The 21,753-nt window shown below is 48.6% G+C and overlaps 4 protein-coding genes across 11 annotated transcripts; 2 read left to right on the top strand and 2 right to left on the bottom strand.

The window, feature by feature from the left end:
* The first annotated feature begins 1,408 nt into the window (after window positions 1-1,408).
* Window positions 1,409-4,010, top strand: TNFAIP8L2 (TNF alpha induced protein 8 like 2). Its single transcript, XM_059135400.1, has 2 exons — window positions 1,409-1,519; window positions 2,941-4,010. Exon 2 carries the CDS (start codon window positions 2,946-2,948, stop codon window positions 3,498-3,500), a length of 555 nt encoding a protein of 184 aa, XP_058991383.1. The 5' UTR covers window positions 1,409-1,519; window positions 2,941-2,945; the 3' UTR covers window positions 3,501-4,010.
* LYSMD1 (LysM domain containing 1) lies at window positions 4,009-13,364 on the bottom strand. 3 transcript variants are annotated; one of them, XM_059135399.1, is made up of 4 exons: window positions 10,661-10,937; window positions 8,312-8,406; window positions 5,684-6,048; window positions 4,009-5,272 (listed from the first exon to the last, which is right to left on the bottom strand). In XM_059135399.1, the coding sequence occupies exons 1-4, from the start codon at window positions 10,665-10,667 to the stop codon at window positions 5,134-5,136; spliced, it is 606 nt and encodes a 201-aa protein (XP_058991382.1). In that variant the 5' UTR covers window positions 10,668-10,937; the 3' UTR covers window positions 4,009-5,133. The 3 variants fall into 3 exon arrangements, with proteins under 3 accessions (XP_058991382.1, XP_058991381.1, XP_058991380.1); XM_059135398.1 differs by lacking the exons at window positions 8,312-8,406; window positions 10,661-10,937 and adding an exon at window positions 13,062-13,364; XM_059135397.1 differs by lacking the exons at window positions 8,312-8,406; window positions 10,661-10,937 and adding an exon at window positions 12,495-13,335.
* A 67-nt stretch (window positions 13,365-13,431) lies between these two features.
* SCNM1 (sodium channel modifier 1) lies at window positions 13,432-16,040 on the top strand. 3 transcript variants are annotated; one of them, XM_059135393.1, is made up of 7 exons: window positions 13,432-13,637; window positions 13,887-13,957; window positions 14,200-14,288; window positions 14,389-14,486; window positions 14,606-14,694; window positions 15,547-15,741; window positions 15,875-16,040. In XM_059135393.1, exons 1-7 carry the CDS (start codon window positions 13,587-13,589, stop codon window positions 15,972-15,974), a joined length of 693 nt encoding a protein of 230 aa, XP_058991376.1. In that variant the 5' UTR covers window positions 13,432-13,586; the 3' UTR covers window positions 15,975-16,040. The 3 variants fall into 3 exon arrangements, with proteins under 3 accessions (XP_058991376.1, XP_058991377.1, XP_058991379.1); XM_059135394.1 differs by having other exon boundaries at window positions 13,528-13,637; window positions 13,824-13,957; XM_059135396.1 differs by having other exon boundaries at window positions 13,564-13,683.
* Window positions 16,041-16,706: 666 nt separating this feature from the next.
* Window positions 16,707-21,494, bottom strand: TMOD4 (tropomodulin 4). 4 transcript variants are annotated; one of them, XM_059135390.1, is made up of 10 exons: window positions 21,299-21,493; window positions 20,095-20,259; window positions 19,736-19,892; window positions 19,302-19,418; window positions 18,671-18,760; window positions 18,357-18,487; window positions 18,157-18,264; window positions 17,622-17,765; window positions 17,217-17,361; window positions 16,707-16,822 (listed from the first exon to the last, which is right to left on the bottom strand). In XM_059135390.1, the coding sequence occupies exons 2-10, from the start codon at window positions 20,215-20,217 to the stop codon at window positions 16,800-16,802; spliced, it is 1,038 nt and encodes a 345-aa protein (XP_058991373.1). In that variant the 5' UTR covers window positions 20,218-20,259; window positions 21,299-21,493; the 3' UTR covers window positions 16,707-16,799. The 4 variants fall into 4 exon arrangements, with proteins under 4 accessions (XP_058991373.1, XP_058991372.1, XP_058991374.1 ...); XM_059135389.1 differs by having other exon boundaries at window positions 21,271-21,492; XM_059135391.1 differs by lacking the exon at window positions 20,095-20,259 and having other exon boundaries at window positions 21,271-21,494.
* Window positions 21,495-21,753: the final 259 nt, after the last annotated feature.

Raw genomic sequence — 21,753 nt, 5'->3', positions numbered from 1 at the left:
ACAGATGTGGGAATGCTTGAGCAATCTGTTAAAGCTTACCTACCACGATCTGCTTTTCCGTCACTTATTTCTCAAACAGCTCGGGGTGCAGACATACTGAATAAATCAGCACTTCCTGAGTATGACCCACATTACCTTTTTTTTTTTTTTTTTTTTTTTTTAAGATTTCATTTATTTATTTGACAGGCAGAGATCACAAGTAGGCAGAGAGGTAGGCAGAGGAGGTGGGGGAAGCAGGCTCTCAGATGAGCAGAGAGCCCGACGTGGGGCTCGATCCCAGGACCATGGGATCATGACCTGAGCTGAAGGCAGAGGCTTTAACCCACTGAGCCACCCAGGTGCCCCCGACACATTACCTTTATTTGTTGAATGGCTTATGCTAATTCCCATCGTCAGAAGAAGCACTTCTTCCCCATCTCTGCCTAGTAGATAGTTGAACCCATCCTTCTCATTCTGCCTCTTTGGCCCTCCTATCAGATATAATCTAAACTTACCTTTATTCTAATTATTCTTCTAATTTCTATTAAGTTAATGACATCATTTGACTTGCATTGTAGTTATATATACTTAAGTTTATCTCCCTGACAAGGCTGTCTGATTCTTTTTTTTTTTTTTTTTTTTTTAAGATTTTATCTATTTATTTGAGAGAAAGAGAGAGAAACTAAGCATGGCAGGGAGGGGCAGAGGGAGGGGAGCAGCAGACTCCCCGCTGAGCAGGGAGACCATCCCGAGACCCTGCAATCATGACTTGAGCTGAAGGCAGACTCTTAACCAAGTGAGCCACCGAGGGGCCCCAAGGATGATTCTTGATGGTAAATATTTTGGCCTCATTCAGAAACTATAACTTAACCTTCGTTTCTGCATCCCTGTAGCAGCTACAAAGCTGAGGAAGCAGGTTTGTTGCCTCTAGTGCTTCAGTCCTGTGCTGACACCTGCTGGTCACATCTGGCTTGGCTGCTGTGGCCCCAGCCCCTTGTTCTCTAGAATTGGGGGCAGAACAGTCCCCGCCGTCCGTTACCCAGACAGGTACTGGAAGCCTGTGCTCAGGTACTATTGCTCCAAGCACCGCCCTTCCCTGGAAACTCCAGGAACATACTCACATCTGCTGGCCTCTGGCCCAAACTTTTCCCACTGACCCCACCGTAGGGGTTCATACTTCACATCCTTCCCAAAACCACAGAAATGTAAGATAATCCCAAGGAACTGAGTATCAAGGAAATAAAGAGGCAGACAAACAATTTGAGTGCAGAGGATGTGCAATCCCTCTTCCTAACCTCACAAAACCACGGCGATTTCCTGCAGACTGCTATTCCTTTTGACCTTTGTTGCATTTCTAGGAGGTTGTTGGGCCACAGACGGTCTTGGGGACAGTGCAATGAACCGGAGGTTGAGCACAGGGTAGGAAGGCGGGGCTTGAGGGGTGGGGCCAAGCCAAAGGGCCTCTCACTTAGGAGCTTCTCCATTCTGTCAGCTCTCCCGGACCGTCCAAGGCAAGACTGGCACCCAGCGCACGCAGCAGGTGAGGGGCTGTCAGTGACAGAAGGGTACAGGCTTTAGGGGTGATGGTGGCAGAAGAGTTCCAGCTCTGTCAGCCTGAGCCTTCCATGTTGTGAGACTCTCCCTTGCCAGAATTCTTGGGTCCCCAGCAGAGGCCCAGCTCAGCCTGCCCCGGGGCAGCCTCAGAAAGGAAGACACGGTTTGGGATAGTAGAGAAGCAGGGTGGAGGCATGGGGGTGATATGGGTGTGTGACAGAGTACTGAGAGATGTGAGGACACCCTAGGAGACATGGAGGTAGACATAAGGGCAGGGGAAGAGCTTGGCTAGAGGATCGCAGGGCAGGACCCAGGCAAGAGAAAAAGAGAGGCTGAAGCAGGAGGGAGAGGACAGTGGACCAGATGTGAGAAAACCATGGGTGCAATGAAGAGCTGGGTAACAGGAAGGCCAAGAAGGAAGGAAGGCTCACATGGAGCAATCTCCTCTTCCGGCTGTGGAGCCCAGTCCAGAAAACCTCAGGCAAGCCCAGGAGCAAAAAGCAAGGCTCCAGGTTAGCACTGGCCTGATATTGGGGGGCAGGAAGACCCTTCCCGCCACAGTGCCCATCTCCCCTGTGTCTTCAGACTCTCATTTTGGTTTGGGGGAGAGGTGAGGCTGCTCCTCACTGTGGTAACAGCCACATCCTGCAGAGCAGGGGAGGGGGAAGTAAGAAGCAAAACAAGCAGAACCGCAGGCAAGGACCATGGGGAGAGCACCCTGGATATGCGGCGGTGATGTGCCACCAGGAGGGTCCTTGGTTTGGTCCCCGCAGAAGACTGTGGGCCTCCAGTATCACCTGCCCCGCTGAGAGGTGTCTCATTCTTCTTTAGTCCGCAGCAACCCATTGAAAGCATTCCCGGGAAGGTTTCTGTGGTTGGAAGCCCATTTTAATCATTTCCTAGTGACTTTGGCTGAGTTGCTTGATTTCCTTTAGCGTCAGTATTCTCATTGCAGGATGGGGACACCTACCTTCAGCCACACCTTATAGATGTCTGACCCCTGGTTAGTTAGTGGCGGCCATGGTCGCTCTGAGAACTAGCTGCCAGGTAAGCCTTATCTTCTACCCTGTAGGCCAGCAGCAGCCAACTAACTTCCCCTTTGGGCTGCACTGTGGGGGCTAGCACCCTGTAAGCCCTCAGCGCCCCACCCCCACCCCCCCACCCCGCCAAAGCTGTCACTGCCCTGCTAGGAGGGGTGGAAGCTCAAGATCTCCTCCAGGTCCACAGGAAAAGAAATGGGAACAAGGCATAGAAGACTGAGGAGGCTCAGGGGGGAAAAAGATGGCAGAGAAAGATGACAATGAGATAGAAGCCGAGACGGGGAAAAGCCGTTGCTGTCTAAGGAAGCCTGTGGCCTTCCCTCTAGTGACTGACCACAGACCCCCCACCCCGTTCTTGCTCCCCCAGGAACTATGGAGTCCTTCAGCTCAAAGAGTCTGGCACTGCAGGCGGAGAAGAAGCTCCTGAGTAAGATGGCCGGTCGCTCTGTGGCGCATCTGTTCATGGACGAGACGAGCAGTGAGGTGCTCGATGAGCTCTACCGCGTTTCCAAAGAGTACACGCACAGCCGGCCACAGGCACAGCGGGTGCTCAAGGACCTCATCAAGGTGGCGGTCAAGGTGGCCGTGTTGCACCGCAGTGGCTGCTTCGGCCCCGGCGAGCTGGACCTGGCCGCCAGCTTCCGCCAAAAGCTGCGCCAGGGCGCCATGACGGCGCTCAGCTTTGGCGAGGTGGACTTCACTTTCGAGGCGGCAGTACTGGCCGGCCTTCTGACTGAGTGCCGGGATCTGCTGCTGGAGCTAGTGGCGTGCCACCTCACGCCCAAGTCCCATGGCCGCATCCGCCACGTGTTCGACCACTTCTCTGACACCGGCCTGCTCACGGCCCTCTATGGGCCAGACTTCACTCAGCACCGGACCAAGATCTGCGATGGGCTCAGGAAGCTGCTGGATGAGGGCAAGCTCTGAGGGCCCAGGCCCCAGGGCCGTCCACCGGAGCTGTGTGGCCAACTGAGAAAGTGACACCGAAAGGGCTCTCTTGACCTGCTTGGTGCACTGATGCTTTTCAAGCCTCAGGCTTCAGTCTTTCCCCAGAGTGTTTTTGCCTCTGAGACAACCCCACCCCCAAACTGCTGGTGGAGAAGCTGCAAAGCTGAGTGTTCACGCCTCTCTCCCACTCCAGTCCCGGGACAGGAAGCAAAGCTGCCTGAAAAAGATGAAGTGAAACTTGGATCTCTATCTCTCCCCAACCAATGGACATTTGAAACAGGGAAGCCCCGCTCCCTGGTGAACCAGGGGAAGAGGGCATAGCTCATTTAACCCTTCAGGGGACACTAAAGACAGAAGGGGGAATGGGATCCCAGACCTCCAGCTCCAGGCAGAGCCTGGACAGATACCAGAGGCTCTGTTCCAGAGCGCAGGAAGAAGGGGTTAGGGCAGGGGAGAGTCTCACAGGGGAAATAAAACTACTAAAACATGCACAGGGCTCAATGTTTAATCTCTCCAGCTTCTTATACATTATGATCATCACAGAGGCAAGAGATAGTGAAACACCACTCATCTCTCCTCTCACCATTTCCATTATGAGAGACTGAGGCATATTTCCAAGTATCATTGGGGTCTCCTTGCCTACTTCTGCTTAAGAAACTAAAAAACAACAACAAAAACAACAACCCAAAAAACCAACTGTACTGCAGATCAGTGCTACAAATTGCAAATAAATATGCAGTGAGGAGCAAGGCACAGATCAACAGGCTCTGGTCAGGAAGGAGTATAACAAAGAAACTCCCACAACAAAAAGTCTCCCCAATAAAGTCCTCTTCAAACTCCAAGGTAATTCTTCTTTCATCCCTTAGCCTCGCATAGGCTGAACAGAGGAGCAGGTTAGAAGGGCGAACTGGTGGCATGGAGAGTTCCGGTCCCTACACTGCTGTTTTTCCTCAGAGCAAGAGTTATGAAAAAGTTATGAACTGGTTAGTCAAAACTGAGCCCAAATTCTTTACTTTGAGATTGCGGGACAGGCCCAGCACTATCTGCCATTCTCTGCAGAAGGGCGAGATCACGGACTGCCCCATCTTCAGTAACATGCTTGCCTAAGAAGGTGGGGAAGGTGGGGAACCAGTAGTCACTGGCTCACTGTTCCCGGATTCCCTTTACTCTAGAGCTATAGAAATCCTCTTTCTTCATTACAAGAGGGAAACAGTAAGATACAGCAAATAAATACTACTTCAAGATAGCACCAAATAAATTAGGTAATACAGTCTGAAACGGAGAGGGGGCAGGGGTTGGGGGAGTTCTTGTCTCCCTGCTCTAAGGCCAAGGATGGTAAAGGGGATGGGAAAGGCAGCAGGGATGTAAAAAGAGCCTTTTTTGAATCTAAAAGACAGTTCTAGATTCAGCCCAAGAACTGAAGAGGGTTCTATTCCCCATCCCCAATAAAGCTGCCCCAGGCCAAGGAACTCTAGATCAACTGGAGGCTGGGAAGGAGGCAGGAGGGAGGGAGGTAGGCTGGAAAGCCTTGTTCTTCAGCTTCACCTCGGGCTCCTCCCCCCACTCAAATTGCTCCTTCAACATCTTGTTTTCTCAATCAGTTCTGGGGACATCAGAGTTTGAAGATTTCATCCTCCTGGTCCCGAAGCGTCCGGGTCCTAGAGGTCCGGGTCAGAGGCACCGGCCCTAGGACTGCTCGCTGCTGCATCCGAGGGGAGCTCAAGTGAAGGCCTGAATTCTCCCCAGGTACCCTGCAGGTGAGGAAAGGAGGCATGACAGGTCAGGGGAAGAACCTGAGAAAGGGCTCATGGGAAGCTGTCCTCCCCCATAACGTACATGAGCTGCTCGCTCCAAGATGGAGTCTCATCACCCTCTTGATAAATTCTCACCCTAATGCTCCTTCATGATATCAGAGCTACAACGACACTCACCTATTTTACCCCAGTGAGAACAAAGAACCCTTTCCTGCTTCAGTACCCATCCCAGCAGCCACTGGCTCTGCTGTTGTTACAGGACCCTTCCCCCCATGGTGGGGGAGGGGGTGAAAGGCTTTACCTTGTTTCTGCTGACACTGCGCTTGCTTATTTGTGTGACGGGTCAGGTTAGGCTGTAAGGATGAAGAAGTCTGCAGAGGGGCTTAAAAGGAACCATTCAAGACTCACCCACTTTCCCCCTTTCTCAGCTTCTGGGCAGCAGCCTTCTTTGACAGGCTGATCTGTGAATCAAGCTTCTTAAGGAAATCAGAGGCGGAGAGGTCATGGATGGGAGTTGGAGGTTCCCGGCCAGGTGTAGGAAGGACCTCCCCGTTGGCACGTCCTGAGCCTGTCTCTTGTTTCTTCCTGTCAGCTCTGTGTGGTGGAACTTCATCCTTACTTGACTGGGCTTCTTCCTCTCCATCCTTCTCTTCCTCAGAATCCAAACCATCGAACAGGTCTCTGGGCTCTGTCAGGATGGGGATGTAGAGGGTTTTCTTCAGGAAGATGGAGTCATTAGTATAAAGGCGGTTTGCACGCTTAATCTGTTCCATCTTTAAAAAAAAGTCACCACAATTAATGACAGTAAGAATGATCAATCTTCTACCTGTTCAGTATCTCATCCCTTTTAAAGTGACTGTACAGAGTCTTATGTGACCCTATCACAACCAAGCTAAAATACAAAGGGCTGATATTAATATCATTCCTATTTTTTAAATGTTTTTTTATCATTCGTATTTTATTGATCAGTGGTTACCATACTTTTTGATATTAGGGTCCCTTTACATTATCAAAAACTATTGAGGAAAAAAGCTTTCATTTATGGAGGTTATAGCTATCAACACTTAAGGTATTATAAATTAAAACTGAACAAACTGAAAAATGTGTATTTATATAAAATAACCCATTAGGGGCGCCTGGGTGGCTCAGCTGGTTAAGCGGTTGCCTTCGGCTCAGAGCATGATCCCAGGGTCCTGGGATCGAGCTGTGCTGGGCTCCCTGCTCAGCGGAGAGCCTGCTTCTCCCTCTGCCACACCCCCTACTGTGCTCTCCTGCTTTCTCTCTGTCAAATAAATTAATAAAAATCTTAAAATAAAAAAATAAAAAAATCTTAAAATAAAAATCTTAAAATAAAATAGGGGCACCTGGGTAGCTCAGTCAGTTAAGTATATGACTCTTGATTTCAGCTCAGGTCATTATCTCAGGGTCATGGGACAGAGCCCCAGGTCAGGCTCCTTGCTCAGCAGAGGGTCTGCTGGAGCTTCTCTCCCTCTCCCTTGGCAACCCCCACCCCATGCTTGTTCTTGCTCTATCTAAAATAAATAAATCTTGGGGCACCTGGGTGGCTCAGTGGGTTAAAGCCTCTGCCTTCGGCTCAGGTCATGATCTCAGGGTCCTGGGATCAAGCCCCGCATTGGGCTCTCTGCTCAGCAGGGAGCCTGCTTCCTCCTCTCTCTCTGCCTGCCTCTCTGCCTACTTGTGATTTCCGTAAAAGTAAATAAATTTTAAAAATCTTAAAAAAAAAAAAAATAAAATAAAAATAAAATAAATAAATCTTAAAAAAAAAACCATTATATGTTAACAAAATATTTTAATGAAAAAGGACTATTTTCCAAAACAACAACAAATGGAGCAAAAAGAGAGGCACTGTTTTACATTTTTGCAAGCCACTTAAATGTCTGACTTAAGAGAAGACCACAGAAGATTCTCCTATCTGCCTCTACATTTAATGAGCTATAATATTAAATGTCATGTAGCTTCTGGAAAATGTAGTTCACTCATGAGAATGAGAATGAAAAAGACAAAGCCTTATTAGCACTACTATGAAAAAACAGTTTTGACCTTGTGGATCCCTGGAGAGTCTCTGGGACTCCTAGAGATCCCTAGACCGCACTTTAAGAACTTCTGTTAAAGATGAAGGAACTGAGGCTCAGAGAGGTTAAGTTACTTGCATAAGACTATCCAGCAAGCTAATGACAAAGCTAGAACTGGAATTCTGGGCCTTTTTACTCCCTCTGGGGTTGCTTTCTCATACTGATATTAATAATTTCACTGACCAAATATTTATTACCTATTTTATTCATCACCAGACATAGTGATTGGCATTACCTTCCACTTGCTATGCAAGGTAGAAATATCAATGCCATCCTTAAGTTGCTCTTTTCTTTTACCACTTGTGCCCAAATGGTCAACAAAAATGCTGCAAAAATCTTTCCCCTGTCCAGTCTGACCTTCATTTGACCACCATCACCTTAGAACAGATTCTTAATATTTCTCATCTGGGTATTGTAACTATTTTTTTTTTTTTAACTGGTCCTCCTCTCTCCATCTCTATGTATCTCCACCTTGCTAACATCTATCTTTCTAAAAAAATTAATCTACTACTTACTTAATAAAAAATTAAGTTACTTAATTAAGTTAATTAATTAAATATCTTACTTAATAAAAAATAAAAAAGTAATCAACCTAACTACCCTGTTTATCAACCCCCTATGACTTCCCATTGGCTCAGAGATAAAATTCAAATTAGCATTTCAAGGGTTCGCAATCTATCCCCCGAAGTTTGGCCTCATCTCTCTTCTTCTCCCATCTATACATTTTACCATCTTGAACTTTTCATTTTTTTTCTGAACATTTTAGGGTTTTTAACACCTTCGTGTCTTTATCTACCTAAAATACTTCTCCAGCATCCCCTTCTCTGCTGAAGAAAACTTCTTCTCATCAACTATCACTCCCTTTGTGTTACCTTCTCCAGGGCTCCCAAGGTATACTGTAAACATTGCCATATAATACCTACCCTATTATATTGTTATTCACCTCTTTGCATATTTGTCTTGCCCAAACTCTGTGAGTCCTTTGAGGGCAGGGATGCTGTTTCTGTATCCTAAGGCACTCCTCAGCATCACACAAACCTGGCACACAGCAGAGGTTCATTAATGCTTTATGAGTAAATAAACTAGATAAGAAAATATACAAACCACCAATGTAGTATGTTAGTAAAAATCTTATGCTATATATAAAGTGTTTCAAATAAAACTGGATTAATTTGAACAATAAAAAAAGTTAAAATTGGCTTGCAGTTTTTAACCTTTATTTTGCAAAGCACTTCGATGCTATAAATTTTATTTTGCCTAGATTAATATCCTAAGTCCCTACCTCCAAGATGCCATGACCTCTGTGAATTTTCTTGTGCCTTTATTATTTCCTAGAAGTGCCATATAAGACAACATCATTCCCCCTTTAAAAAGGATGTAACCATGGGCATCTGAGTGGCTCAGTGGGTTAAAGCCTCTGTCTTTGGCTCAGGTCATGATCCCAGGACCGATAGAGCCCAGCATCGGGCTGGCTCTCTGCTCGGTGGGGAGCCTGCTTCCTCCTCTCTCTCTGCCTGCCTCTCTGCCTGCTTGTGATCTCCGTCTGTCAAATAAATAAATAAAATAAAATAAAATAAATAAAATAAAATTCCTTAAAAAAAAAAGTTCTCCCCCCCCTTTTTAAAAAAGATTTTATTTATTTATTTATTTGACAGACAGAGATCACAAGTAGGCAGAGAGGCAGGCAGAGAGAGAGGAGGAAGCAGGCTCCCCGCCAAGCAGAGAGCCCGATGCCGGGCTCGATCCCAGGACCCTGGGATCATGACCTGAGCCCAAGGCAGAGCCTTTAACCCACTGAGCCACTCAGGTGCCCAGAACTATTTTCTTTCAATTTTATATCTCTGGAGTCTGGCATAGTCCCCATCACATAGAAGCTCATAGATGTGTTTTGAATGAATGGAAGCATGGCTAAGATTTCCACAGGTGGAGATAGGGAGGATAGGAAAGTGAACATTTCAAGTAGAGGCCATGGCCTAAACAAAGAAAGTACTAAGTGGCCCCTCCATCCCAGCAGAGGCTCAGAAGCTATGCAAAGAAGGAAACCGTGCCACTGGTAAATCAGCAATTATTTATGGAGGTTTTCTTACAGCCCTGTACCTTTCTGAGTACAAAAAAGCCCTGTAGTCTAGTGAAGGGTACCAAGTTTGGGCCTCATTCTGCTGCTTACTAGCTGAGTGGCTGCTTACGTCACTGTACCTGTCTGTGACCTCAGTTTCCTTGCCATTTGTAAAATGAGGAAGAGGTATTAAATAATGGTAATTACTTGAGTTATCACCTACCTGTCATTAAGGAACATTTAGAATGTGCCAAGTTCTGTATATCATCTCCTATTATCTCTGTAAGATTTTATGAGGTGGATATAACTAGTCCCCAAATATTTAAAGATAAGGAAAGTGAGGTTTAGGGAGATAACTTGCTACAGATTACAAGTCTACTTTGTAAAGCTAGGATTCAGACCAGGTTACCTCATTCTAAAATCCTCACTTTGAACTGCTCTGTTAAACTAACTAGATTCCTTTTTTTTTTTTAAGATTTTATTTTATTAGTCAAGAGAGAGAGCGAGTGAGCACAGGCAGAGGCAGAGGGCGACGCAGGCTCCCAGCTGAGCAAGGAGCCGGATGTGGGACTTGATCCCAGGACCCTGGGATCATGACCTGAGCCGAAGGCAGCCACTCAACCGAGCCACCCAGGCATCCCTAAACTAACTAGCTTCTAATGGCTTTTCAGCAGCCTAGGACTTTTTTTTTTTCTTTTAAGATTTTTATTTATTTATTTGTTAGAGGGAGAGAGAGAGCACGAGCACAGGCAGGCGGAATTGTAGGCAGAGGCAGAGGGAGAAGCAGGCTCCCTGCCGATCAAGGAGCCCGATGTGGGACTCGATCCCAGGACCCTGGGATCATGACCTGAGCCGAAGGCAGCCACTTAACCAACTGAGCCACCCAGGCGTCCCGCAGCCTAGGACTTCTAATGGCTCAGCAGCCTAGGATTCCTCGGGTTTGGCTTTGGTTACATGCTTTTTTTTTTTTTTTTAAGATTTTATTTATTTATGGGGCCCTTAAATTTTCCGTAAAATCTACACTTATGTCCTTCCTAGTCCCTTTCCAAATACAAATTAATCTTCTTTTCTGATTTCCAACCCTTTGTTAATACCTCTACAAACTCATCACATTCTGTCACCTGCAATCATCTGTGTCTCTATTTCTCACTAGGCTGCAAATTACATGAGGCCAATGGCTACACATTTTATTTATGCTTTATCTCTTGGGAAGTCTAAAACAGTGCTTAAACATACCAAGCATAGGGCGCCTGGGTGGCTCAGTTGGTTAAGCGACTGCCTTCAGCTCAGGTCATGATCCTGGAGTCCCAGGATTGAGTCCCGCATCAGGATCCCTGCTCAGCCGGGTATCTGCTTCTCCCCCTGACCCTCTCTCCTCTCATGCTCTCCCTCTCTTTCTGTCAAATAAATAAATAAAACAAGCAAACAGGGTGCCTGGGTGGCTCAGTGGGTTAAGCTGCTGCCTTCGGCTCAGGTCATGATCTCAGGGTCCTGGGATCGAGCCCCGCATCGGGCTCTTTGCTCGGCGGGGAGCCTGCTTCCTCCTCTCTCTCTGCCTGCCTCTGCCTCTCTGCCTGCTTGTGATCTCTGTCTGTCAAATAAATAAATAAAAATCTTTAAAATAAATAAATAAATAAAACAAAAACATACCAAGCATAGAAATATTGGCTAGGGTGCCTGGGTGCCTAGCTCAGCTGTGGTTGAGTGTCTGACTCTTGAACTCTGCTCAGGTCATGATCTCAGAGTTGTGAGATAAAGCCTGGCATCTGGCTCCACGCTGAGGAGGGAGTCTGCTTGACACTCTTTCTCTCCTCTTCCTGCCCCTCCCTACCCCATGCTTTCTCTCTCTAAAATAATAAATAAATCTTTTTTAAAATGTTGGCTAAAAATATTTCTAATTAAAAAAAAAAGGAAATCGTGGCTAAATTTGACATGATATGAAAAAACTCATCAATTTCAATGCAATGTATTTTTACACCTATTAAACATACCACATGCATGGCCTAAAACGCCTGGTGTAGAGAGTGCCTGTTTTGCACCATGGAGGCCATCCTACTGGAAAGAAGGCACAGAGCTGAGGAGTAAAAAAGAACCAGAAGAGATCGAGTTTACAAACTTATAAGTAAGCGCATCTGGGTGGCCCAGTAGATTAAGTGATGGACTCTTGATTTCTGCTCAGGTCCTGGCCTTACAGTCCTGGGAAGGGCTCCATGCTTGCCTGTGAGTGGACTTGGGATTCTTTCTCCCTCTCCCTCTGCAATTCACCTCCCCTCCCCCAATATAAATACATAAATCTTAAAACAACAACAACTTGGAACTAGAGTGGTTAGAGTTCTGGTCTCATAAAAACTTAGAATTAGAAACCAGCTTTCCATTGTTTGCTGTAAATGTTCAATCACTTGCAATTAAAAAGTTTTTATATGTTTAATAGTACAAGCTTTGGAGTCAGACCTGTTTTAATTCCCTCTCTAACACTCATTAGTTATTTGACCTTGGTTAAATTGGTTAGCCAATCTAGGTCTTAGTTTCTTCACCCATAAACAGCGGACAATAATTGTATGCTTGGTAGGGATGTGAAAACCAAATGGGCCAATGTATGTAAAGTCTCTAGGATAGAGACTGACAGAATAAATACAAGCAGCTCCTCTCCACTGGTATAGTGGCACAGGATTTGTCCCAACCAGACAGGGCAACACTGAGATGGGAAAAGAAAAAGATAAAGGTGAATCAGCCCACAACACAATTAGGAAAATTTCTGGGGAAGTTGCTTAGAAGGGTCACTATGTTTTGTTGTTGTTGTTGTTGTTGGTTTTTTTTTAAGATTTTTACTTATTCACTTGACAGACAGAGATCACAAGTAGGCAGAGAGTCAGGCAGAGAGAGAGAGAAGCAGGATCCCCGCTGAGCAGAGAGCCCGATGCGGGACTCGATCCCAGGACCCCGAGATCATGACCCGAGCCGAAGACAGCGGCTTAATCCACTGAGCCACCCAGGCGCCCGGGTCACTACGTTCTAATGAAGAATAAATTTCTTCTAAATAGTGTCTGCATTCCGATTGTGGAGGACTCACCGTTACCCCGTATTTGAGTGCTAGTCCAGCCAGAGTGTCTCCGGGGGCCAACTGATGCTCCAGGCGTCTTTCCCTCACCGGGGAGCAGGCAGATTGCACCAGGCTTCCGTAAGAACGAGCCCTGCTCCCTTGCAGCAGTCCTGACCCCCCGAGGGGGGCCTGTCTAGAGGGAGAAGCCATCTCCTCACCCTGCCGACAGCTGGGGTTGCAACTAAGAGAGGCCTGGTTAAGTGCCCGATAGTGACGGGACTGAGGTCTAGGAATGGATAACCAGGGGATTCCTCTCCCCTCCTGCCTCCTCTAATTCTCCGCCTCCCCTGGCACTACGCGCCTCCTGAGCTCTCGTTTGTCCTCCTTCCAAGCCCCCTTCCAACAAATCTGCGCCCTGAATATTCAGTCCCTACCTGAGATTATCCTTAGCACCCTACTGACTTTGGATCCTCCCACCACAATTCGCTACGTTGACCTCTGACCTTTGAACGGTAAACCTTCTTCCACACTGCTCAGTTTACCCCCTGCCCCAGGTCTGGCAGCCCCGGCCTGGGGGGTTACCCCCCCCACACACACCCAGGCTCCGCCCCGTCCCGGGGTTGGCCCGCTTGTGTCAGGAATAAATCCGGCCCACCCTTGGCGGGATGTCGGCGGCAGAGGAGGTGCGTGAGGGCCGCGAAAGAGTTTGTAGTACACTTTCCACTCAGAGAACCTCCAAGGCCCGCTCCGCATCAAATCCGTCACAGCATCAAAATCGGTCTCCACGTTCAGGTTCTTGTCTCTCCAGACGCCTCGAATCAGCCAAGATGCAAGCGTCGGGAGGCAGCCGAGGGGCAAGCTCTTTGAAAAAAGACTTCATATCCCAAAAGGCCCCGCGCGTGCGGGGTCGCCGGATCGCGCAGGAAGTGCGGTCCCCTCGGCGGGCTGTGGGCGGGCTTTCGAATCGCACTGTGAATATAGGGAAGCGCTTCCAGGGAAGTAAGGAGGCCAACCGGAAAGAAACCCGAAGGGAAAAGGAGACGCCCCATTTTTGCTACGGTGGCCTGGAAGGAGTGGGGGAGGCGGCTCAGGAGAATTGCTCGCTTCTGGGAGTCAGTCGTAATGTCTTTCAAGAGGGAAGGGGATGATTGGAGCCAACTCAATGTGCTTAAAGTAAGCGGAGAGGAGAGGAGAGCGTCGGGAGCAGTTTCAGTGCCCCGTGAAGGAGCTGTTTTTGTTGCTCTGGCAACAGCTGCGGTGGCGGGGGGGGGGGGCGGCCTGAGGGAGCAACTAGAGCTGGGTAGTGACCCCCTTCTTCGCTCTGTGATCTCTGTTCTCATGGGCCTTATTCCTATTCAGTCCTGGTCCCTGTTGTTTCCCTTCCGTCCCGCCCTCTTATCCCGCCGATCCTGTCCCCTGTAGAAACGAAGAGTCGGGGACCTGCTGGCCAGTTACATCCCAGAGGATGAGGCGCTGATGCTACGGGATGGACGGTGAGGGCGAGGAATGATCAATCCCAGGGTTCTGCGATTAGAGGCTTAATAAAATTTTGTTATTAAGGGGAAGAGCGGAAGTATCTGAATTCTTTGGTGGGGAGTGAGGGACAGGGATTGGGTGGTGGAGATTGGGAGACGTCAGAGTTTGGCTTTGGAAAGGATTGCTAGGTCAAGGTGGGACCTACAGACCAGACCCCACTCACCCAGAACCAAATATCTTCTTCTCCCCTAATACCCAGCTTTGCATGTGCCATCTGTCCCCACCGACCTGTACTGGACACCCTCGCCATGCTGACTGCCCACCGTGCAGGCAAGAAACATCTGTCCAGTAAGTTGGAGGGAAGACGGAGTTAAAGAATAAACCCTCCAAATCTGTGAAGATCACTCTTGCTCTTCTGTTTTTTAATTCTCTTCCTCTCTGTCTTCAGGCCTGCAGCTTTTCTATGGCAAGAAGCAGCCAGGAAAGGGAATGGAGCAGAGTCCAAGACAACAGAATGAATTGAGGCTATCAGAGACCAAGGTTGAGGTAGTCAGGGAGAGGGGGGTGTGTGTTCCATGTGGGCCTGCTGCACACCTTAGGCTTGAAGGGCTCTGACATGTTTCTAGCTCTGAAGACTCTGACTCTGTTTCCCATCTCCATACCAGGCTCCTCTGTTAACCCAGACCCGACTTACCACCCAAAGTGCGCTGCACAGAGCTCCAGACTATAATAGTTGCTGCCGCCGGAAGTACAGGTCTGTGGGGTAGGAAAGCCAGAGGTAGGGAGGGACTCTGGAGATAGCTGGCTCTAAACTGTTGGTATTCCAAACTGTATTGTCAGGAGTACTAGTATTTCTGAGATGTTAACTGGTATTTCAGAAAAAAATAGAATTTTGTCTTTTTTTTTCTTTAGTTTTGGAAGTGGCACTTTGTAATCCTACTTGAAGAGTTAGTATATTTGAAGGGCTCTACACATTCTTAAGATTAAAAAACAAAACTCAAAAGTTTTAACCTAGCCTTTTATTTTTTTTAATTTTTTATTTTTTTAAAGATTTTATTTATTCATTTGAGAGAGAGAGAGATCACAAGTAGGCAGAGAGGCATTCAGAGAGAGAGGGGGAAGCAGGCTCCCCGCTGATCAGAGAACCCAATGCGGGGCTCAATCCCAGGACCCTGAGATCATGACCTGAGCCGAAGGCAGAGGCTTAACCCACTGAGCCACCCAGGAGCCCCATAACCTAGCCTTTTAAACATTCATTTGATTCCTGGGGCGCCTGGGTGGCTCAGTGGATTAAAGCCTCTGCCTTCGGCTCGGGTCGTGGTCCCGGGGGGTCCTGGGATCGAGCCCCGCATCGGGCTGTCCGCTCCGCGGAGAGCCTGCTTCCTCCTCTCTCTCTCTCTGCGTACTTCGGATCTCTATCTGTCAAATAAATAAAATCTTAAAAAAAAAAAAATTCATTTGATTCCCAAATTCCTTTTTATGTAGGACACTTAATAATATCTTGAGGAACACAATTTAGGAAGCACTGCTATAAGGGGTTGGGAGTCATAGGAAAATTGCCCTTTTCCTTTATCACTTTTATAGATGTTGATTCTTCTCTACCCAGACCAGAAACCCCTCGTCCCTCTGTCTCCCATTCCCCTTTGCCACCCCCAGAGGTTGAGCCCAAGGGTGGGAAGATTACTAGGGAACCCATGCCTGGGACTGGCCCACAGGCCAAAGAGTCAGCAACTGTTGCATCCCCTGCACCCATGAGCCCCACGAAAAGAAGAGCCCTGGATCATTACCTCACCCTTCGAAGGTGAGTATGGAAAATCACTTTCCTCAAGTTTTCTCTTTTCTCTCTGAGTCTCCTTATTTCAGTCCTTCTCATGTTAACCGCATTAACTTAAGCCTCTTTTCACGACCTATTCTGTTTTCTCTGATATTTCTAGCTCTGGATGGATCCCAGATGGACAAGGCCGATGGGTAAAAGATGAGAATGTTGAGTTTGACTCTGATGAAGAGGAGCCCCCTGATCTCCCCTTAGACTGACACCCTCTTTCCCCTCTCAATTTACAAATAAATTTTAATGGGCTCTGGGAGCCTAAGTTTCCTTGAGTTTGCTTCCTTGTCCATTTTCAGGATTTCACTGGTGGATTTTTTTTAAGGAGACTGTGTGCCCAGCGTGGAGCCCAAGGTGGGGCTTGAACTCATGACCCTGAGATTAAGACCTGGGCTGAGATCAAGAGTCAGATGCTTAATTGACTGAGCCATCCAGGTGCCCCCCATTTCAGGATTTTAAATCTGCATTCTTAGCCTGGCTAACTTTTCCCTGCAAGGTACATGGCTCCCCATACTTCTAACCCCTCCCCCACCTTCTACCAAAGTCATGCCAAGCGTCAGCTGCACGCAGCCCAATGCCCTATTAATAAGTCTGTCAGAAGGAGGTCTTTGCCCTTCATGTTCCCTGCCTTCTTCCTCACCTCCACTCAAAGTCCTTTCCTCCTCCAGATCACATGAGGGTTGTGGGTAGGCACCAGGGGGCCTGGCCACATCTGGAAGGAGGGCTGGGGTAGGTACCCTATGAGAGCAGAAGGGACTAACAGCATTGGCAGGGCCATGGGGAACACCAAGGGAGGGAGCTCCCCCACCTCTGCCTAGTAACTTGACCCTCCCTGCTTGCTGATCCCCAGAGTATAAATAATCCCCTATGAACTGGCAGTAACCCTTGGGGGTTAGCGCCAACATTCCTACCCCAAAGCCCAAGGAAGGAGGCAGGCAGAATGGACAGAAGGGCCTTTATTTACAGGAAGGGGAGAGATGAGGATTTAGACATTTAGGGCTCCCAGCTCTAGTTGGTAAGGGGAAAAGGTAGTGTTATCTCTTTTTTTGCTGGCGACCTGTAACGGGAGAGTAAACACGAGCCTTTGTTCCATCTTCTCCTTCCTGCAAAGATGCTCTTCTTCCCCTTTCCAGTTCCTCGGCCAGACTCTTAAAGAGGTAAAGTCTTCGGCCAGCAAGCATACCCACCCCTCATTAACAAAGCAAAATAAGAAATGACATGGCAAATAAAAATACCATGCCCACAAACAGGTATGTCTAGATTCTTTTCCTCCTTTCTACAGGTATAAATTGGGGGCAGGGGACTTTTCTATCTACTTTCTGGTCACTTAGGACTTCTCATGAGATTATTGCTTTGGCAGCACCCCAGGCTATTAGTCACTAAGTCAGCTTTCCAGAGGATCCACTACTTCCTTGCCCTTTCCTCCATAGAACATGTCTGCATTTACTCACGTAGTTCATTGTTCCGGGTCATGGCCTGGGCCGCCCGAGCTCGTGGCCCCTGCTGTGTAAAGTGGTAGCCAAAGCGGACAATGGAGGGACACTGTTCCAGCACAGTGGCCATCTCCATCTCCACTGCATCGCCAGGCCACTGGCGCTAGGAGAGGGAGAGATGAGACCCATCAGCTACACTCTCTGTGTTGTTCGTGGTCCCATACCACCAACCCTTTGGGGGGTCAAAGAAGCTTGTTTCATCACAGTGGGTGATGAGGGGCTGACTTGGCTCCCTTCATAGAGACAATGAAGAGGAGAATTCAAATAAAAGTAGATGAAATCCTGACCCCGTAGTGGCTGCCCAAGGGAAGAGAGTCAGAGAATATTAGCTGAATGCAAAGACCAGAGGAAGGGAATGCTGACCTGGTTGTCTACACGGAGCTCAGTGAGTGTGGCATTTTCCCGAACTGCCTTCAGCACAGCCATGAGCCCTGTGCTGCTGATGAAGTTGGATTCAATGTTCAAGCTCTGGAGGCTACGATTCTCACGCAACATGTCTGCCACCGCCTGGGGAGTAGGGACTTGGGTTAGGATTAGGGGACAGTTTTACAAAGTGACTGAGGAAAGAGAGAACAGGAGCAAGAGGGAACACAGCTCTTTAAGAAGAGGCCTTGAGGAGCTAGAGGCTAGAGGGAGACAGAAGGGAATGCAGGTAGTAGGGGAAGCACAGAGGTAAGCGTGTGGTGGAGTCGGTGGGCTGATGAGATGGCTGTGGCTCTGAGAAGGCAATCTGAAGATTTCAGAGCAATGGGCCATAGGAGTGAGGGTAGAGTCTCCATCAAGATACCCTAAGAGAACATGATGGGAATAGCACCCCCAGCACACCACCTTCGGACAGCCCTGGTGGGGGTACATGTCATGGTACGGGGGGAGGGCTAGGGATTTCAAGTTGCCTTACATTGGCAATGGGGTCACCACTCCTTGTGGCCACCAGACTGAAGCTCCGGACGTAGGTATTTGTCTTCATTGCCTCACATAACTCTGTTAGCATGGGGATCGGGATGTCCTGTCACAGGGGAAGAGATGGCAGGCTAAGGAACTCACGTATCTGGGACTCACATAGTTTAGTGGGAAGAATGGCAGGGGGCGATCAGATACCTGTATGTTATTGAGGTTCACCTCCTCTAGCTCCTTGTCATTGTTTCGAACACTCTTTAGGATCTCCTCGATGTTTGTGGGATTTGGGGGCTCATCTGGCACTGGTTTGTACTTGTCAGGCTGCACCACGCCTGGTGGGTGAGGACCAGAAGGAAACCCCAATATGTCTCCCACAATCTCCTCCCTATTGGTTCTCCTATTATTCATGTACCATACTCTCTCCATGATCCCCCTGTCTCACCCTTCACTACCTTTCCTCTGACTTTGGGACTGCCTGCCAAAGCCCCGGGTGCCATGCCCCCAGACACACTTACTGCTGATGCCTTCCGTGTTGCAAATCTCTCCGCTGCAGATGGCGTCATAGTATTGCTTGTTGCTCATCAGAGTGTACATGCCCAGAATTGCTGGAGAGAGCAAGTAGAGGGGCCACGGGTTTGTTCCCAGCCCCCCTCCCTCCTCATTCTGAATCAGTTGTAGTTTTAAGGCCTGACCTCTTCGCTCTTCCAACAAGGTTCCCACTATCCCTAGGTCCCAGAGTTCCCTTCCATGAACTGCTTAAGGTGGTGTTTTTTAAGACTTTGAGACAGGGCTAAGGGTAGGTCCCTAAAGAACCCCTAGAGGATGAGGGAGAGAAAAACAACAACAGCATTTCACATTCAGGAAAAAAGGGTGTGTGTGTGAGAGTGAGGGAGTCTGACTTTCTCCTGTTTTCAGCCGGGGTAGTTCCACTTTTATCTGCCTTACAATCCCTGTAAAATTGCCTTTGAGATGTGAATGACGAAATTAAAAAATGAACGAGTGAATATATAAACCAACAAAATTTTTTAAACCACGACCTGAGGCTTTCTGTGTCCTATTCAGGGCCTTCCTCACTAGTCCCATGCCCTGGGTGGAAACCCCTGGCCCTGGTGTCCCCTCCCTCCTCAACTTCCCACAGCAGCCCACCTGCAATATCACACATTTCAGCATCTGTGGCATTAGCGAGTGCCTCTTCCAGTTCAGGCTCCAGGGTGATCTGCTCCTGTGCAGGAATTTCTCTCTTGGGCTGAATATAGGGTTTCCCTGATGGGGAGATGAAGGATGGTTCAGGTAGAGGTCATTCCTCCTAAGATCCTGGTCTCCAGCTTCCTTTCCTTCTCCAGGAGGTAGAGGTCTGGGTCATTAGGGGCCACTGTAAAGCCTGAGTCCTCTACCAGCTCAGGACTACTGGGTCCCCTGATCTCTTCTAAAAGTTGAAGAGTGAAAGATGGCATGTAGGTTTCAGGGTGGCCAAGTCCCTGGGCAGCTAGAAGCTGGAAGGTGGGAGGGAAGCTGGAGGGGGTACACTTGAGAGACACCCATTTGGATTTGGGTAGGCATGGTTGTTAGGGTCTCAATACCTTTCTTCTCGCCTGTGAAGGGCACCAAGTCATCACGCTCTTTGACCTCTAGTGCCTGCTGCTCCAGGTACTGCAAAAGGGCATCCCGGTCCAGGGGCCCTGTTGGACTCTTCTTTGTCTGATCACGTTGTCGTAGTCCAGCTGGCAGGAGCATATTCTTAGGGATGAGTTTTGGGGAGCAAGTAAGACCTCTGATCTGGAGCACCTCCAGGGCTCCCTAAAACATCTACAGACACCTTTTCCCTGGCCCCCTGGGGACTCCAAGCCCTGTAGGCAGCCCTGAACTTAGCCACCCAGGACCCCTCACCCTTCCCAAATGCCTGGAGACTGCTCCTGGTCGCCTGTGCTGGGGCCCCTACCTCGGGGTCCATCTCCTGTAGCTCGCAGTCCAGCTGCTCTAGCTCCTCAGGGCTCAAGGTCCTTAGGATCTCATCTTCATCTATGTCTCTGTATTTCTCCAGTTCCTTCTGATACGATGACATGATGGCCCCCACCCCCTCCCCACTGTGTGGCACTCACGGAGCCTGGGGGACATGGGGAAAGTGATTGGATAGTGGAAAGATGTACACAGACGTAGCAGGACATAAACCAGCCGAGGGTAGAACAATGAACTAGCTGCCTTGGAGGTTAGAAATCACATAGTCAGGCATGGGAAGATGGGGAGAGGTTATGTTGTGTAGTTAGAACCAGAGCTTGCTTCTTCCTGCTTCCCCAGCTTCAGCCACTCTGGATGGGGATCCCAGGCATCCAAGCTGGATTTATCTGCCCATTGTATGACAGAGAAATCCTGGCAGCACCCTCCCCTATAACCTTGCCCGTTGGTGCCTCTTGCCCAAGCACAGCTGTCAAGGCCCCTGCCAACACAGCTGGCCCCATGCCCAGTTCCCATTGAGAGGAAGGGGGGGCATACAGAGAACTTCAGGGAAATTCCTCCTCTCTTCCTCATAATCCAGCCTTTTCCCTAAACTGGTTTAAGAAAGCAAGGTGGGGGGGTTGGGAGTAAAAGAGACAGTTCTCTTCCTCTACCCTCATTTCCTCTTTTATTGTGGGGGAATCACAATTTCACTTTCTATGTTTGCTAAAACTCTAAATCCCAAGGGAAAGCAAGGGCTCAGAAGAGCTGGGGGACTTCCAGGTTGGGGGAAGGGTGGTACGGTCTCAGAAGGGACCGAGTCCCTACAATTTGTCCCTGGCTTTGGACGGGAAGGTGACACCGGACCAATGGTTGGGAAATGCCTTCTAAATGCGATAAAGTTTCTCTGAAAACAGTAGGAAGATTAAACTCACAGTCTTTTACATTAGGGAAAATACACACAAGCTACACATACACACCAAGCCAAATATGAAAGACCCAGAAAGTGTGTGAGATACTTGCACCGACAATGTAAACTACTGTTAAGAGATAGGACGGACGGTGGCAGAAACATATGCTGAGAGACAGAGACACACTCCGTATCATTCCCAATAGGAGACACCCTTCTCCTCCCATCTCCCGCCAGGCTCTGATCCATAAGCCCCCTGCCTTCCCCACCTACCAGTCCTGGTGGCCACCTCCCTTCTCACCTCCCCTTCTGTCAGTTGGTCTGTCGGTGCTACTGGAGCACTGTCCCAGCAGCGGGAGGAGCCCAGTGCTGGGGAAGAGGGTGGGGGAACAGTGAGCTCAGCATTTTATTATTTTAGCTCTGGCCAGGTGGGGGGTGGTGGGAGATCACATATACACAGCCCCCATACCCTGCCCGGCCCTGAGAGCCTCTAGTGGCCACCAACAGCCATGGCACTTCCTTCCCCTTGTGCGTAGCAGCCTCAGTCTGAGCAACTGTTCTAGGAGAATCACCCAGTTCCTACTTATTTGGTGCCTTGCTATATTCCAAGCAGTGACTACAAGGTGATATAAAGGTAAGTATAAGAATTTTGTTTGGGGAGCGCCTGGGTGGCTCAGTGGGTTAAAGCCTCTGCCTTCAGCTCAGGTCATGATCTCAGGGTTCTGGGATCGAGCCCCACGTCAGGCTCTCTGCTCT

Source organism: Mustela lutreola, chromosome 10, assembly GCF_030435805.1.
Source record: "Mustela lutreola isolate mMusLut2 chromosome 10, mMusLut2.pri, whole genome shotgun sequence".
Classification (NCBI taxonomy): Eukaryota; Metazoa; Chordata; class Mammalia; order Carnivora; family Mustelidae; genus Mustela; species Mustela lutreola.
The sequence above is the reverse complement of the archived record's forward strand: the minus strand, read 5'-3'. Positions and strand labels throughout refer to the sequence as shown.